Source organism: Chiloscyllium plagiosum, chromosome 48 (genome assembly GCF_004010195.1).
Source record: "Chiloscyllium plagiosum isolate BGI_BamShark_2017 chromosome 48, ASM401019v2, whole genome shotgun sequence".
Classification (NCBI taxonomy): domain Eukaryota; kingdom Metazoa; phylum Chordata; class Chondrichthyes; order Orectolobiformes; family Hemiscylliidae; genus Chiloscyllium; species Chiloscyllium plagiosum.
Genome location: NC_057757.1, coordinates 4428529 through 4443957, shown reverse-complemented (window position 1 = coordinate 4443957; position 15429 = coordinate 4428529). Strand labels below are relative to the sequence as shown.

The 15429-nt window shown below is 51.8% G+C and overlaps 1 protein-coding gene across 1 annotated transcript in view; it reads right to left on the bottom strand.

Annotated features, from left to right (window-relative positions):
- Positions 1-11216: 11216 nt before the first annotated feature.
- The window catches only part of med11 (mediator complex subunit 11), a 53208-nt gene continuing 48995 nt past the window's right edge, over positions 11217-15429 (bottom strand). The window contains exons 2-3 of the mRNA XM_043683632.1: positions 13756-13964; positions 11217-12357 (exon numbers count right to left, since the gene is read on the bottom strand). Coding sequence (XP_043539567.1) covers positions 12217-12357; positions 13756-13964 — 350 coding nt within the window. The 3' untranslated portion in view covers positions 11217-12216. The remainder of the gene's footprint in view (positions 12358-13755; positions 13965-15429) is intronic.

The window sequence follows — 15429 nt, the reverse complement described above, 5'->3', positions numbered from 1 at the left end:
CAGCTACATTCCCAACCAAGCCCTCCCCTCCACCCCCCCATCTATCTCTCAGCCCCCTTGGCACCCCCTACATTCCTGATGAAAGGCTTTTGCCTGAAACATCAACTCACCTACTCCTCGGATGCTGCCTGACCTGCCGTGTTTTTCCAGCACCACACTCTTTGACTCTGATCTCTGCAATCCTCGCATCTTCCATTTACCCACCAGCTCACCGTAACCCTGAATCCATTTAGTGGTCAAAAATCTATCTTTGAATGAAATAAAATAACTCCCATTTCAGTTATTTGAGAAACCTTCCGTTGTGTTTTGGGGTTGCAATTCGACTCCTTAGCTTCAGTCTGCCGTGAGGGTTTTTTTTTGGGGGGGGGAGGGGTGAGATATTCAGAGTTTGGGACCTCTGGTCGGTGTGGACTGAAGGATCTATTTCTGCGCTGATTTTGTCCCTTCCCACTCTGAATGTACCCCTGGTGGGTCTACTCCAGGGCAGAGGAGGAAGTGAGGACTGCAGATGCTGGAAATCAGAGTTGAGTGAGTGGTGCTGGAAAAACACAGCAGGTCAGGCGGCATCCAAGGAGCGGGAGATTTCCTGATGAAGGCCTTCGGCCTGCTTCCTCAGATGCTGCCTGACAGTTTCCAGCATCATACTCTGGATTCTGCTCCAGGGCGTGGCCAGGCTGGTTATAAACAGGCCCGGGCCTTTTAGTGAACGGGGAGGGTTCCTCACCTGAGTCTCTGCCCAGTCAGGATGTACATTTGCTCGCTGAGCTGGAAGGTTTGTTCTCATACTTTGCATCACTATGTGTGAGTGAGCATCCGATGGAGGGTTGTACTCTGTCCTGCTTACTATTTATGTCTGGTCTGGTCCTCTCCTGCAGTTATGTACAAGCTGAGTTCCATAGAATCATAGATATGTACAACACAGAAACAGAGCCTTCGGTCCTGAATTAACCTAGTCTCACCTGCCAGCACCTGGCTCATATCCCTCTAAACCCTTCCTATCCATGTACCCATCCAGATGCCTTTTAAATGTTGTAATTATACCAGCCTCCACCACTTCCTCTGGCAGCTTGTTCCATACAAGCACCACCTTCAGTGTGATAAAGTTACCCCTTAGGTCCCTTTTAAATCTTTCCCCTCCCACCTCAAACCTATGCCCTTTACTTTAGAATCTCCCCCCCTAGGGAAAAAGACCTTGCCTACTCATCCTAACTACACCCCTCATGATTTTATAAATCTCTATAAGGTCACCCCTCGGCCTCTGATGTTTCAGGGAAAACAGCCCCAGCCTATTCAGCCTCTCCCTGCAGCTCAAACCCTCCAAACCCTTGTAAATCTTTTCTGAACCCTTTCAAGTTTCACAACATCCTTCCTACAGCAGGGAGACCAGAATTGTACGCAATATTCCAAAAGTGGCCTCACCAATGTCCTGTACAGCCGCACCAACTCCTGTACTGAATACACTTACCAGTAATGGTAAGTCTAGCAAATACCATCTTCACTATCCTACCTACTGGAATGTGCTGTGTCCAGCAACACTCTTGCCTTGAGAGAGAGAGAGAGAGACCAAGGAGGGAGGGAATACAGTGCTTCATCTTCCTGCTCCAAAACTAGAGGGCATAGATTAGATTAGATTATCTACAATGTGGAAACAGGCCCTTCGGCCCAACAAGTCCACACCGACCGTCTGAAGAGTAAACCACCATTTCCCTCTGACTAACGCACCTAACGCTATGGGTAATTTAGCATGGCCAATTCACCTAACCTGCACATCTTTGGACTGAGAGGGGAAACCGGAGCGCCCGGAGGAAACCCACGCAGACACGAGGAGAATGTGCAAACTCCAGACAGACAGTCGCCCGAGGCTGGAATCGAACCCAGGTCCCTGGCGCTGTGAGGTAGCAGTGCTAACCACCATAGGTTTCGGGTGAGAGGGGAAAGGTTTAAAAGCGACCTCAGGGGAAACTTTTTCACACAGAGGGTGCTGCGTGCATCGAATGAGCTGCCAGAGGCAGTGGTGGAGGCAGGTACAATGACAACATTTAAAAGGCATCTGGATGGGTGTATGAATAGGAAGGGCTCAGTGGAATATGGGCCAAGTGGGGTGGTGCTGGAAAAGCACAGCAAATCAGGCAGCATGGTGGAGGCAGGTACAATGACAACATTTAAAAGGCATCTGGATGGGTGTATAATAGGAAGTGCTCTGTGGAATATGGGCCAAGTGGGGTGGTGCTGGAAAAGCACAGCAGATCAGGCAGCATCCGAGGAGCAGGAAATTCGATGTTTCGGGCAAATGCTGCCTGACCTGCTGTGCTTTTCCAGCACCACTCTAATCTTGATTCTAATATCCAGATCTGCAGTACCAACTTCCACCTGTGGGCCAATGGGGTTTGGATTGGGAACCCTGGTCAGCATGGACGAGTTGGGCCGGAAGCGTCTGTTTCTGTGCTGGTTTAGTCCCTTCCCTTCTCTCCCCCCCCCCCCCCCCCCCCCCTCCCCGCCATCTCACCATTCCCTATCACGGCTTTTGCCCGTCTGTAATGAATTGGCAATGGGGTTGTTTTTAACTGCTGGCAGTTACGAGAGATGGCACGGTGATTGTGGTGGCGGGGGGGGGGGGACACGGGAGTCAATCCGCACACAGGAGGTTCCCACAAACACCGACGCAATAACCATCACCCCCTCCTCCTCCTCCACCCCCCCCCCCCTGCGAGACAGGAACTAGGATCTGCAGTAGGCCATTCGGCCCACTCGCCTCACCACCCTGTGAGACCGTGGCGTGGTTTGCGGTGCCCCGAATTCACTCAACTACCCGACAGTGCCCCCTCCCTGATACCCCGGCCGAGTGAGACTGTACCAGCCAGATCATTTCGTGCCCTGACGTCCATACGCCGTGCACTGGGGGACGGGGGGGGGAATGGTTTTCGATGGACCCTCTCTGAGCTGGTGGGGAGGGGAGGCTCTGTTTAATGTCACACCTTGAAAAGGTGCCCCCCCATTCAGACAGCGTGGTACCAGCCTTGGGGTCTGGTGCCCGATCCCCGGACTGGGGCGGGAAGTTAGAGCCATGAGAGGGAGGGGTGGTGGGGAGGAAGGGGTTGGTGCCACTGAGACACACCCCCACCCCCACCCGGCTCAGCAAGTAAAGCTGGGCAACTGACAGTTGCCTGCATTGACATAGCGCCTCCAGTGTCCTGGGAGCATCCTGGGATACGGTGGTGGTGGTTGGTGGGGTGCAAACAGAATCGGAAGGAGACCCCACCGTCTGAAATCTCTGGTGGCAGTCAACCTCCTGACCGACCTCCAAAGTGATTCCCCCCAAAGCCGATCAGCCATAAGAGTGGCAAAGGGAAACTGGGCAGTAAATGCTAGCCTTGCCGGAACATTCCAACGAGGAAGGAACCCACCGGATCCCTGGGGGCTGCGGTGAAAAAAAAACCCCTTGGTGGTGAAACAGCCACCGCCCCCGTTCTAGATCCTTCCGCAAGAGAAGCCATCTTTCCCATGAGCACTCAGTGTGGACCCCTCCAAGCATCTATGGTTAATGAGTGGGGGTGGGGAGCGGAATCGAGGGGGAAACTTATAGATCATAGAAAAGTACAGGCCCTTCAACCCATAATATTGTGCGAGGATTAATCCTAACCTAAAATAAGATAACCTAACCTACACTCCCCTCAATTCACTGCGGTCCATGTGCATGTCCAGCAGTTGCTTAAATGTCCCCAATGACTCGGCTTCCACCAGCCTCGATGGCAACGCATTCTATGCGTTCACAATTCTCTGCGTAAAGAACCTCCCTCTGACATCCTCTCAATACCTTCCTCCTAACACCTTAAAACTATGACCCCTCCTGCAGTCAATCCTGCCCTGGGGAAAGTCTCTGGCTATCGATGACTCTCATTAGCTTGTACACCTCCTCCTTGTCTCTAGAGAAAAAAGTTTGAGCTCAGTCAACCTCTCCTCGTAAGGCAAGCCCTCCAGTCCAGGCAGCATCCTGGTAAACCTCCTTTGCACCCTCTTCAAAGCCTCCTCATCTTTGCTATAGGAGGGCGACCAGAACTGGACACAATATTCCAAGTGTGGTCTCACCAGGGACTTGTAGAGCTGCAGCAACACCTCGTGACTCTTTTTTCATTAAACAATGCACCGTTTACAAAACAATTAACATTAACAGCAGTACACAGAGAAACAGCAATTTTACTGTGGGCGGCACGGTGGCACAATGGTTAGCGCTGCTGCCTCACAGCGCTAGAGATCCGGGTTCAATTCCCGCCTCAGGCGACTGACTGTGTGGACTTTGCACGTTCTCCCCGTGTCTGTGTGGGTTTCCTCCGGGTGCTCCGGTTTCCTCCCACAGTCCAAAGATGTGCGGGTCAGGTGAACTGGCCATGCTAAATTGCCCGTAGTGTTAGGTAAGGGGTAAATGTAGGGGTATGGGTGGGTTGTGCTTCGGCGGGGCGGTGTGGACTTGTTGGGCCGAAGGGCCTGTTTCCACACTGTAATGTAATCTAATCTAAAAATCTACAAGGGAGAGGAACAGCAAAGCCTGGCCCTAAACCCGAAAACTGCTCAACCAGTTTTCAGGAAATGAGGACACACCTCAAATCCCACTTGCCATCATTACAAAACAGTAAGATTAGATTAGATTCCCTACGGTGTGGAAACAGGCCCTTCGGCCCAACAAGTCCACACCGACCCTCCGAAGAGCATCCCACCCCGACATTTCCCCCTGACTAATGCACCTAATACTACGGGGAATTTAGCATGTCCAATTCACCTGACCCGCACATCTTTGGACTGTGGGAGGAAATCGGAGCACCCGAAGGAAACCCACACAGACACGGGGAGAATGTGCAAACTCCACACAGACAGCTGCCTCAGGAATTGAACCCGGGTCCCTGGCACTGTGAGGCAGCAGTGCTAACCACTGAGCCATCGTGCCGCCCCAGTAAGTACATATAGTTCAATTACATAAATAACAGTGCATAAAATACAGAACCCCAGCAACACACCAACCCTCCCAATTTCTGGCCACTCTAAGGCACCCCTAAGCCCCTTCCGGCTCTCAGTGCACCCTGACACACCTCTAGCACAGACCATCCTGCTTCACCTCACTGCCCTTAAACCTGATCCCCCTGTTAATGAAAACCAAAACACCATATACTTTCTTAACAACCCTCTCCACTTGGGAGGCAACTTTGAGGGATCTATGTACTTGCACACCCAGATCCCTCTGTACCGCCACACTGTCAAGAATCCTGTCTTTAATCGTTTATTCAGCATTCATGTTCGACCTTCCAAAATGCATCACTTCGCGTTTTATCCAGGTTGAACTCCATCTGCCATTTCTCAGCCCAGCTCTGCACCCTGTCTATGTTGCGCTGCAGCCTGCAGTAGCCCTCAATACGATCGACATATTCCCCCACCCCCAGGACTTCCATTGGCAGTCAAGTCGAGAACAAGGGACGTGGTGATCGGGAGGTCTCCCTCGTGCCTACCTCACCTCCAATGTCTGTATTACCCCAACAGCGTAACGTGGTGGTGGTGGTGGTGGGGGGGGGATAATAATCACACAGAGCGGAAGCTGTGACTGGTGAAGAGAGAGCTCAGCTTTCGGTGGCCATCGGGTTGCGGGGGAGGGGTGAAGGGGGGGGGGGGAAGCAGGAGGCCACTCAGCCTCTCTTATCTACCAGCCCACTCGACGAGATCACGGGCCAATCGGAACGTGAGAACTAGGAACAGGAAGAGGCCATTCATCCCATCGAACCCCAACATTTATTGGGTGGAAGGATTTCTACCTCCGCATTTAAGAGGGGCTTCCTGATGCTGCGAATGGTGTCTAATGTGAACCATCTCCCCCCGCCCCCGTTCTGGAATCACCCATCCATTACTAATTAAAAATCTATCTCACACAGCATTGCCCTTTGATGTGAAGGGCACTGCTTGTCACTGGCCACTCGGGTGTTTCCTTTCTTCCAGGTGGTGGAATATAAATAAAGATTTACACACTTGTTGTTCTTCACTGTGTCCGAAACCTACACACGCGACATAGAACATAGAACATAGAAGAATACAGCGCAGTACAGGCCCTTTGGCCCTCGATGTTGCGCCGATCCAAGCTCACCTAACCTACACTAACCCACTATCCTCCATATACCTATCCAATGCCCGCTTAAATGCCCATAAAGAGGGAGAGTCCACCACTGCTACTGGCAGGGCATTCCATGAACGTACGACTCGCTGAGTGAAGAACCTACCCCAACTTCAGTCCTATATCTACCCCCCCCACCTTAATTTATAGCTATGCCCTCTTGTAATACCCGACTCCATACGCGGGAAAAGGTTCACACTGTCAACCCTATCTAACCCCCTAATCATCTTGTACACCTCAATCAAGTCACCCCTAAACCTTCTTTTCTCTAATGAAAACAGCCCCAAGTGTCTCAGTCTTTCCTCATACGATCTTCCTTCCATACCAGGCAACATCCTGGTAAACCTCCTCTGCACCCGTTCCAGTGCCTCCACATCCTTCCTATAGTATGGCAACCAAAACTGCACACAATATTCCAGATGCGGCCGCACCAGAGTCTTATACAACTGCATCATGACCTCAGGACTCCGGAACTCAATTCCTCTACCAATAAAAGCCAGTACGCCATATGCCTTCCTCACCGCACTATTTACCTGGGTGGCAACTTTCAGAGATCTGTGTACATGGACACCAAGATCCCTCTGCTCATCCACACTACCAAGTATCCGACCATTAGCCCAGTACCCCATCTAAAGGCATCGAGAGCATTGATACATACCACATGCTCCTTCTCCAAGGACACCCTGCTTTATCCTCAATCATAGAATAGCCTTTATCCTCAATCATAGAATAGAATCCCAACAGTGTGGCATGAGAGAATTGACCCATCAAACCCCACCAACCATCCAAAGAGCATCCCACCTGGAGCACTCCATCCTTGTACCACTGCATTTCCCATGGCTGATCCACCTATTCTGTACAATCCTGGACACTGTGGACAATTTCGCACAAATGACCCACCTAACCCACAAATATTTGAACTGTGCAAGGAAACCAGAGCACCTGGAGGGGGCCCACACAATCATAGGGGAATGTGCAAACTCCACACTGGCTGTTGACCAAGGCTGGACTCCAATTTAAATCAAAACAGATGATCCCTGTGCATTGTCACATTGCTGTTTATTGGAGACATATTGCCCAGAGAGACATCTTGAGATTCAGAAAGAGACAATATAAATTCAGTCAACTCCTGCCGAGTTAATGTGATTAACAACAACATCAGTACTCCAACAGTGTCATCAGACCTCGTACCTACTCTATCATTTACGATTTTGAAACCATGGGAAGTTTGTTACCAGCTTCGATGACAGCCATAATGCTCTGACCACTTTGAGCCACTGCAAGTCAGTTCTAATAGATATCAAAGAGAGAGAAAGAGAGAGAGAAAGAGAGAGAGAGAGAGAGAGAGAGAGAAAGAGAAAGAGAGAGAGAGAGAGGGAGAGAGAGAGAGAGAAAGAGAAAGAAAAAAAAAGAAAGAAAGAAAGACCGAGAGAAAGAAAGAGAGAGAGAGAGAGAAAAGGCAGGAAGCCACTCGGCCTCTTGAATCTGCCAGCCCCTGCCAGTGCCCCTGACCCCCAACCTCTCCAACGTCACTGCGAGCACCTGCTTTGCACTTGACCAAATCAGAGATGTTCACTCTGGAGCAGGTGGGATTTAAACACAGCCTCCTGGCTCAGAGATAGGGACAGTACCACTGCGTCACAAACTGTCCTCCCCCCACCCATGATTGCGTGCCTGCCATGATAATTTCCCTGTTGCAGCGTGAACCATACTTACCCTACACCCGACCCCCTTCACGCTCCTCAAATCGGTTACGAAGACACTAATTGGATATTTCTCTCCTCGTTTTCAGGAACCTGTCTCCCAGCGTGGAATCCTTGCGGGCGTAATTGTCCGCCCCCATTCGCTTCTCATGGAATTAGTTAAGATAAACAGGAGCACCCCTTTCGTCTGGTTCGGATCGAGCACGCCACATGTTCCTCCCCATCCCTGTTACACCATGACCCTGTGGACTACCCTGCTCACTGGTGACCATTCACACAAACAATGCTATCCCTCAGGAGAAGGCTCCTGCTGGTTATCGGACTGCAGAGCCCTGGGGAACGATTGTGATCCATTCAGTAACATCCTACTCTGGAGACCTCGTGAATTAGCTCCAGTGCATCGATTCAGTTGGGTTTTCCCATTGTAATGAGCCCAGACAGAGCTCACAACCAGCTGAGTGATTGCAATAGTCTTGGGAGTGGGCTGTATTGACTCGGACATTTCATCAGAAAGCACGATAGTCTTTGTGCCCCCTACATTGTGCCTATAAGTTGCTGTAGTAGGACTGAATCACGGTCAGAATGGCTGAGGGACCCTCCTAAAGATTACCATGAACTCTTCCTCATTAACCAGACACCGCAAACACAAATAGGTCCCACTTTCTACTTCTCTTCCGACAGTGAGAGTGAAGATGCAAACCTGCCACTGAGGACATTGAAGAGTCGGTCAGCACCTCAATCCAGCCCTTCTCTGAGCGAGGTTCGAACAAGGAAGGCAACTGAAGAGTTGGGTCCTTCACCTGTAAATGTCAATGAGGTTGGGGTGGGGTTTATCTCCAATGAGTTGGGTTGAGGTCAGTTGGGTGTTGGGCCTGAATTGAGTTAAAGTCATTTGTTTTCCTGGGAGATAGGCGGAGCTGAACTCCAGAGGGGGTGGGAGTTATTGGGTTGGGTTGAGTCAAGTTGGACTCCAATTGGTTTCTATATCGATGGTGGATGATGTAATTGCAGTATTCCAGCTTAATAAATTATTCCTGCATCATAAACAAATCATTGGCGAGTTTTTGGACTTCATGCGGGAATAGTCCATTCAGTCAGTCAACCTTGCTCTGTTCGTCCACCAGATTGTGATCGCTTTGCGTTCCATATTCTGCATTTCCACTGACGACGCTCAACCTTCCCTGCCCATTGGAATCTTTCTACCCCGTGCCTTGAAAATACTCAACACCTGCGCTGCCTTTTCTGAGGCAGGGCTTTCCAAAGTCTCTCAAACTCCTGAGAGTAAGACAACGTCTCCTGAACTCTGCCTGAAAAGGGAGGCACGGCATTTCAAATGGCTCCGGATTCCTCCCGCCAACATCTGGCTTTCAAATCCTCCTTGCCATGTCCCTTTGATTAAATCCCACCCCCATCCACACTGCTCAACTCCAGTGCAAACAACTACAATCCATCTAACCTATCGACGTGGGACAACCTGTTGGTTCCAGGTACCAACCTGGTAAAGCATTCCCCGAACCACCACCAACACGTTGACATCTGTTACAAGGAGACCAAAAACTGCGTTACCTTGGAGATGTGGTCTCGCCAACGTCTTGTATAAACAAAATGTGAAAGTGCTGGTGTTTGGACTGGGGTGGACAAAGTTAAAAACCATATGTCAGGTTACAGCCCATTGGAAGCATTAGCTTTCAGAGTGCCACTCCTTCATCATGATGATGCACTCCGAAAGCTAGTGCTTCCGGTTAAACCTGTTGGACTATAACCTGGTGTTGGGTGGTTTTTAAACTGTGTAGAAACAAAGTAGTCTTTGTGGTCAAACCCTCACGTAAGACTCCCATTAGCCTTCCTGATTATCGGTTCATAAACATTCTGCCACTTAATGCTCCAAGTCCCCCAGATCCCTCTGCATATTGGAATTCCCATTCCCGATTTCCCCCTCAATATTGTCGCAAGCCCTTCAGCGGTCCTGCCATCTCTTTATCCGCCTGGGGGGGTCAAACCATTTTGGACAAATGATGGGTTAGGACAGAGGGTCCATCGGTGGTTGAGTGTATTGACCCACTGAGCCTCAGGAGGGAGTTAGAGAGCCCCTGCTCTCAACATTGGACCCGACTGGACCACATCTTCTGACAATCTGAGGCCTGGTGTTAACACCGCGGGAGAGAAACCCGCTCCGGGCCTGATCCTTTAAGGATCCGCGAACAGGAATCCAATCCCTCATTCCCCGGCGAACATCCCCAGATATCCTGTCGGTGACTCCACTGTGTCCAAGTCTTCACTGTGTGACGCAAGGCCTCAATGCTGCACTGCCATCAAATAGGAGGCAGCAGTTGGACAGACAGCACAGAAATAGACCCTTCGGCCCGACTCCGTCCATGCCGACCACATTCCCAACCTAATCTAGTCCCATTTGCCAGCACTTGGCCCATATCCCTCTCGACCCTTCCGATTCACGTACCTTTCCAGATGCCTTTTAAACGTTGGAGAGAGTGAGGACTGCAGATGCTGGAGACCAGAGTCGAGAGTGTGGTGCTGGAAAAGCACAGCAAGGTCAGGCAGCACGCGAGGAGCAGGAGGGTCGACATTTCGGGCAAAAGCCCTTCATCAGGAATGCTGCCTGACCTGCTGTGCTTTTCCAGCACCACTCTCTCAACAGCCTTTCAAACGCTGTAATCGGACCAGCACTTCCCCTGGCAGCTCGTTCCACACATATACCACCCTCTGCGTGAAACAGTTGTCCCTCAGGGCCCTTTTAAATCTTTATCCTCTCACCCTAAACCCTATGCCCTCTAGTCTTGGACTCTCTTACCCCAGAAAAAAGACCTTGCTTATTCACCCTATCCATGTCCCTCATGATTTTATAAACCTTAATAAGGTCTCCCTTCAGTTTCTGATGCTCCAGGGAAAACAGCCCCAGCCTGTTCAGCCTTTCCTAATAACTCAAACCCTCCAACCCTGGTAAATCTCTTCCAAACCTTCTTCAGTTTATCCTCCCTATAACTGGACACAGTGCTCCAGAACAGGCCTCACCAACATCCTGTACAACCTCAACATGACGTCCCCAACTCCTATACTCAAAGGTCACAGCAATGAAGACAAGCTAAACGCTTCTTTCACCACCCTGATGTGGTGATGTTGCTTTCAAGGAAGCATTTGACACAGGAGGCCATTCAGCCCATCATGCCAGCCCCAGCTCGGGTACCAATGTCCGTTTCCCCATGACCCCATACGCCAGCACTGTCTGAAAGACCACCAGTGCACCCATCACTGGCACACATGCACGTGCACATTTGCACATACACACTCACGAAACCGGTGGTGATTTTGTGAAGTGGATCAGGGAGGGATACAAAGGGGACAGGATCTGAGAGACATGCTGCAGGCTGTTTATTCTGGAAGAGGGGGCTAGGGGTCTCTCCTGGTCTTCGGACACAGAAACCCGAGTACAAAACAATACTGTAACATCAAAATAACAGCATGGATACAGCAACATCTGAGTACCACATCCATAGGCTCACTAACCGCTGCAAGTAATATACGAGAGAGCAGGGAGGGACGGAGTGAGGGAAAGAGGAGAGAGGGTGAGAGAGGAAGGGAGGGTGAGAGAGGGAGGGACGGAGAGAGCGGGAGAGAGTGGAGGGATGGATGGACGGACGGAGAGAGACTGCGTTCGATGGATCAGAAAATCAACCAAGACTTAAGTCCACATTTGCCGATGTCTGATCGCATAGCCAACCACCCAACCCCCCCCCACCCCCAAGGGGTAGTGAGGGCCACAGGGAAGAGCCAGCATTGCTGGGAGGGTTAGGGGCAGAGTGGGGCTGACAGAGTTAGGGCTGGGGGTGATGGAGGGGTTGAAGAGAGTGAAAGAGAGAGGAATGAAGGGAGAGAGAAAGAAAGCCAGAGATAAAGAGAGGGCAAAGAGAGAAACAGAGAGAGAGAGANGAGAGAGAGCGAGAGAGAGACAGGGGTGGGGTGCGAGTAAATGCCCTCTTTGGCGAGGGTCTGAGTGAGGTGGGGTAGGGTGAGAGCGTTGAGATGACGCTGAGGACAGAAGGGTCCTTCTGAAAGAAAGAGCCGCTTGCCCAAGCAATTCCCCCCTCCCCACCCCCAATACCCCCCCAGACCTGGAGGCAGGGGAGGGGCGGGGATGAAGGTTTGGGGAGGCTCCACAGTCTACAAACTGGGGGAGGGGAGGGGGGTGTGGGGTGGAGAGCAAAGGATGTAGAGATCGATGGGGGTGGGGGGGGGGAAGAGGGGGGAGAGAGAGAAAGGTTCCTCACAAACCTCATTGACCACCCCCACCCCCGACCTCCCAGACTCCCCTTGCCCCCTCCCCCACCACCCCCCTCCCCACAGTCCTGTTCACGGCTGCTCCAGCATCTGGTCGCAGGACCTGGCTAGGTCTCGGACTTTGACGTGCGTGTACTCCACCCGGTTGACCGCCATCTGCGCATCCTTCCTGGCGGAATAGCTGGAGCCTTCGTGAGGCTGCCCCGTGGCGACCTGGTGGGTGGGGTCGGAGAAAGAGAGAGAGAGAGAGAGAGACAGGCCGGAGGCAAGACTTGCATTGCTCACTCACAACTCGATGTCGCCCCTTTCACGGTTTTATCTGCCAAACAGCTGCAGTGGGAGGGGTTGCTGGGACGGACGGCGAGGGGTTGGGGGAGGCAGAAAGGACTCATGAAACAGGCACACCGCCCGGGTTTTTTTTCCCCCCCCCCAAGAAAAACTACATGGGGCGGAATCGCCCGAGAGATGGAGATTCCCACATCCCGGCGGGGAAAGCTCTCCCTCCTGAGGTTCTTCTCACCGAAGCCGGGTTACGTTAAACATCGAGCTGCTCGACCTGGGGAGGCGTTTCGAGACAATGCCGCAGGATGGGACAGGCCAGTCCCGGGAGGGCGGGAACCCAGCGAAGCTGGAAGGAGGAAAAGCTGAGGTGGTGTTCCCGAACATGTCCAGCTCTCGATATTGGGGCTAGCGCTCCCCGTGACGGCAGCGGGAACGCCCCCTGGTAAAATGACCGCAGATCCTGGGGGTTTGCGAGTCGACAGGGGGTGTGGGGGGGGAGCTGGGCAAAGGAATCGGAGGGCGAAACAGAGTCCAAGGCTGATTTCCGACAATCAGCAGGGGCTGAATGGACAGAGCGGTCTCTGTTCGCTCCTGATCTCAATTGTCTGCGTGGTGCAACAGAATGGAGTACAGAGATTAGAGGGATACGGAGGGGGTGTAGGGGCTGGAGGGGGTTACAGGGATAGGGAGGGGTGTAGGGGCTGGAGGGGGTTACAGAGATAGGGAGGGGTGTAGGGGCTGGAGGGGGTTACAGAGATAGGGAGGGGTGTAGGGGCTGGAGGGGGTTACAGAGATAGGGAGGGGTGTAGGGGCTGGAGGGGGTTACAGAGATAGGGAGGGGTGTAGGGGCTGGAGGGGGTTACAGAGATAGGGAGGGGTGTAGGGGCTGGAGGGGGTTACAGAGATAGGGAGGGGTGTAGGGGCTGGAGGGGGTTACAGAGATAGGGAGGGGTGTAGGGGCTGGAGGGGGTTACAGAGATAGGGAGGGGTGTAGGGGCTGGAGGGGGTTACAGAGATAGGGAGGGGTGTAGGGGCTGGAGGGGGTTACAGAGATAGGGAGGGGTGTAGGGGCTGGAGGGGGTTACAGAGATAGGGAGGGGTGTAGGGGCTGGAGGGGGTTACAGAGATAGGGAGGGGTGTAGGGGCTGGAGGGGGTTACAGAGATAGGGAGGGGTGTAGGGGCTGGAGGGGGTTACTATTGGAAGGGGAAGGGTGGTGTTGGCAGAGTGTGGGGGAGGGAGTTGCAGTGTTGGGCGGCAGGCCCATAGCTGAAAAGCCTGGCGCTCCACCCGGGGAGTTTCGCCCTGACAGGGAACCCTCTGGCCTTACCTGGGTGAGGTAGCGGATCTGGCTGGAAAGTTCCATTTCTACTCGCTGCACAGAGGCTGTGAACTGCAGGGCATGGCGGTCCAGATTACGCTCTGCCGGCTTCTCCTTCGACATCTCCAGGATAGCGTTGGCTGTGGGCCCAGAGAGAGAAAGAAAGAGAGAAAGAAAGAAAGAGAGAAAGAAAGAGAGAAAGAAAGAGAGAAAATAGACTCAGAGTGAGGAACATCAGCCAGAGGCAGGTCACCCCTCAAACCCACAAAGATGGTACATTCCAGGGTAAAGCAAGTGTGATGAGGAATGTGCTTATTCTGAGGAGAACTGATCACTAAAGCTAAGCAGTCTTATGTCTTGTTGCAGACACATCAAACTTTTAATTCCAACATCGCAGGTGGACAGGATAGTGAAGAAGGCGTTTGGTATGCTTTCCTTTATTGGTCAGAGTATTGAGTACAGGAGTTGGGAGGTCATGTTGCCGCTGTACAGGACATTGGTTAGGCCACTGTTGGAATATCGCATGCAATTCTGGTCTCCTTCCTATCAGAAAGATGTTGTGAAACTTGAAAGGGTTCAGAAAAGATTTACAAGGATGTTGCCAGGGTTGGAGGATTTGAGCTACAGGTCAGGCTGAACAGGCTGGGGCTGTTTTCTCTGGAGCATCAGAGGGGTGACCTTATAGAGGTTTAGAAAATCATGAGGAGGCATGAATAGGGTAAACAGACAAGGTCTTTTCCCTGGGGTGGGGCAGTCCAGAACTAGAGGACATTGGTTTAGAGTGGAAAAGACATTGGTTTAGAGTGGAAAAGGGACCTAAAGGGCAACTTTTTCACACAGAGGGTGGTACGTGTATGGAATGAGCTGCCAGAGGAAGTGATGGAGGCTGGTACAATTGCAACATTTAAAAGGCATCTGAATGGGTATATGAATAGGAAGGGTTTGGAGGGATATAGGCCAAGTGCTGGCAAATGGGTCTAGATTAGGTTAGGAGATCTGATCGGCATGGACGAGCTGGACCGAAGAGTCTTTCTGTGCTGTACCTCTCTATGACTCTATGTCTGTTTGCAGGACGACTGCTCTAGCCAAACAGATGGCTGAGCCTTACGCTCAGTGACAGACCCACCTTGGAATCTCACACCTTATAAGGCAGCACAATAAGCTCGTAGGTTTGCAATTCAAAAGGAGGAACATGCTAAACGTTCGAGGGCAATTTCCTGGGCCTAAACTCAAAATAAGATCACGACGGGAGACAAGAAAATGGCCTGGGTAAGAGATACATGTTCACCCCGCTCCCCCCATCAAAGTAAACAAGGATTAAAGACTACTCAACTCCAGTGCATCATAGCATCTCAGAGATGTTCAGCGCGGAAACACACCCTTCGGGGTATTCGAGGAAATCACCTCCAATACCTAAAATACCTCAAATTGATTGTGGGCGAGCTGAGGTACCACTCATGTCGTGTGCTGTACAGGCAAAGAGGTAGCCACTAGTCACCTCTGCGTGGTAAAGCACTCTCTCACTCTGAGCACCGAAGCCAGCCATAAGGGAACTGGATAAGAGTACTTCAGGTGGATAAAGGAGGGGAGGGTGTTCTCTCTCTCTCTCTGCCCACCTTCTCTCTCACTCTCTCTGCCCACCTTCTCTCTCACTCTGCCTGCCCACCTTCTCTCTCACTCTGC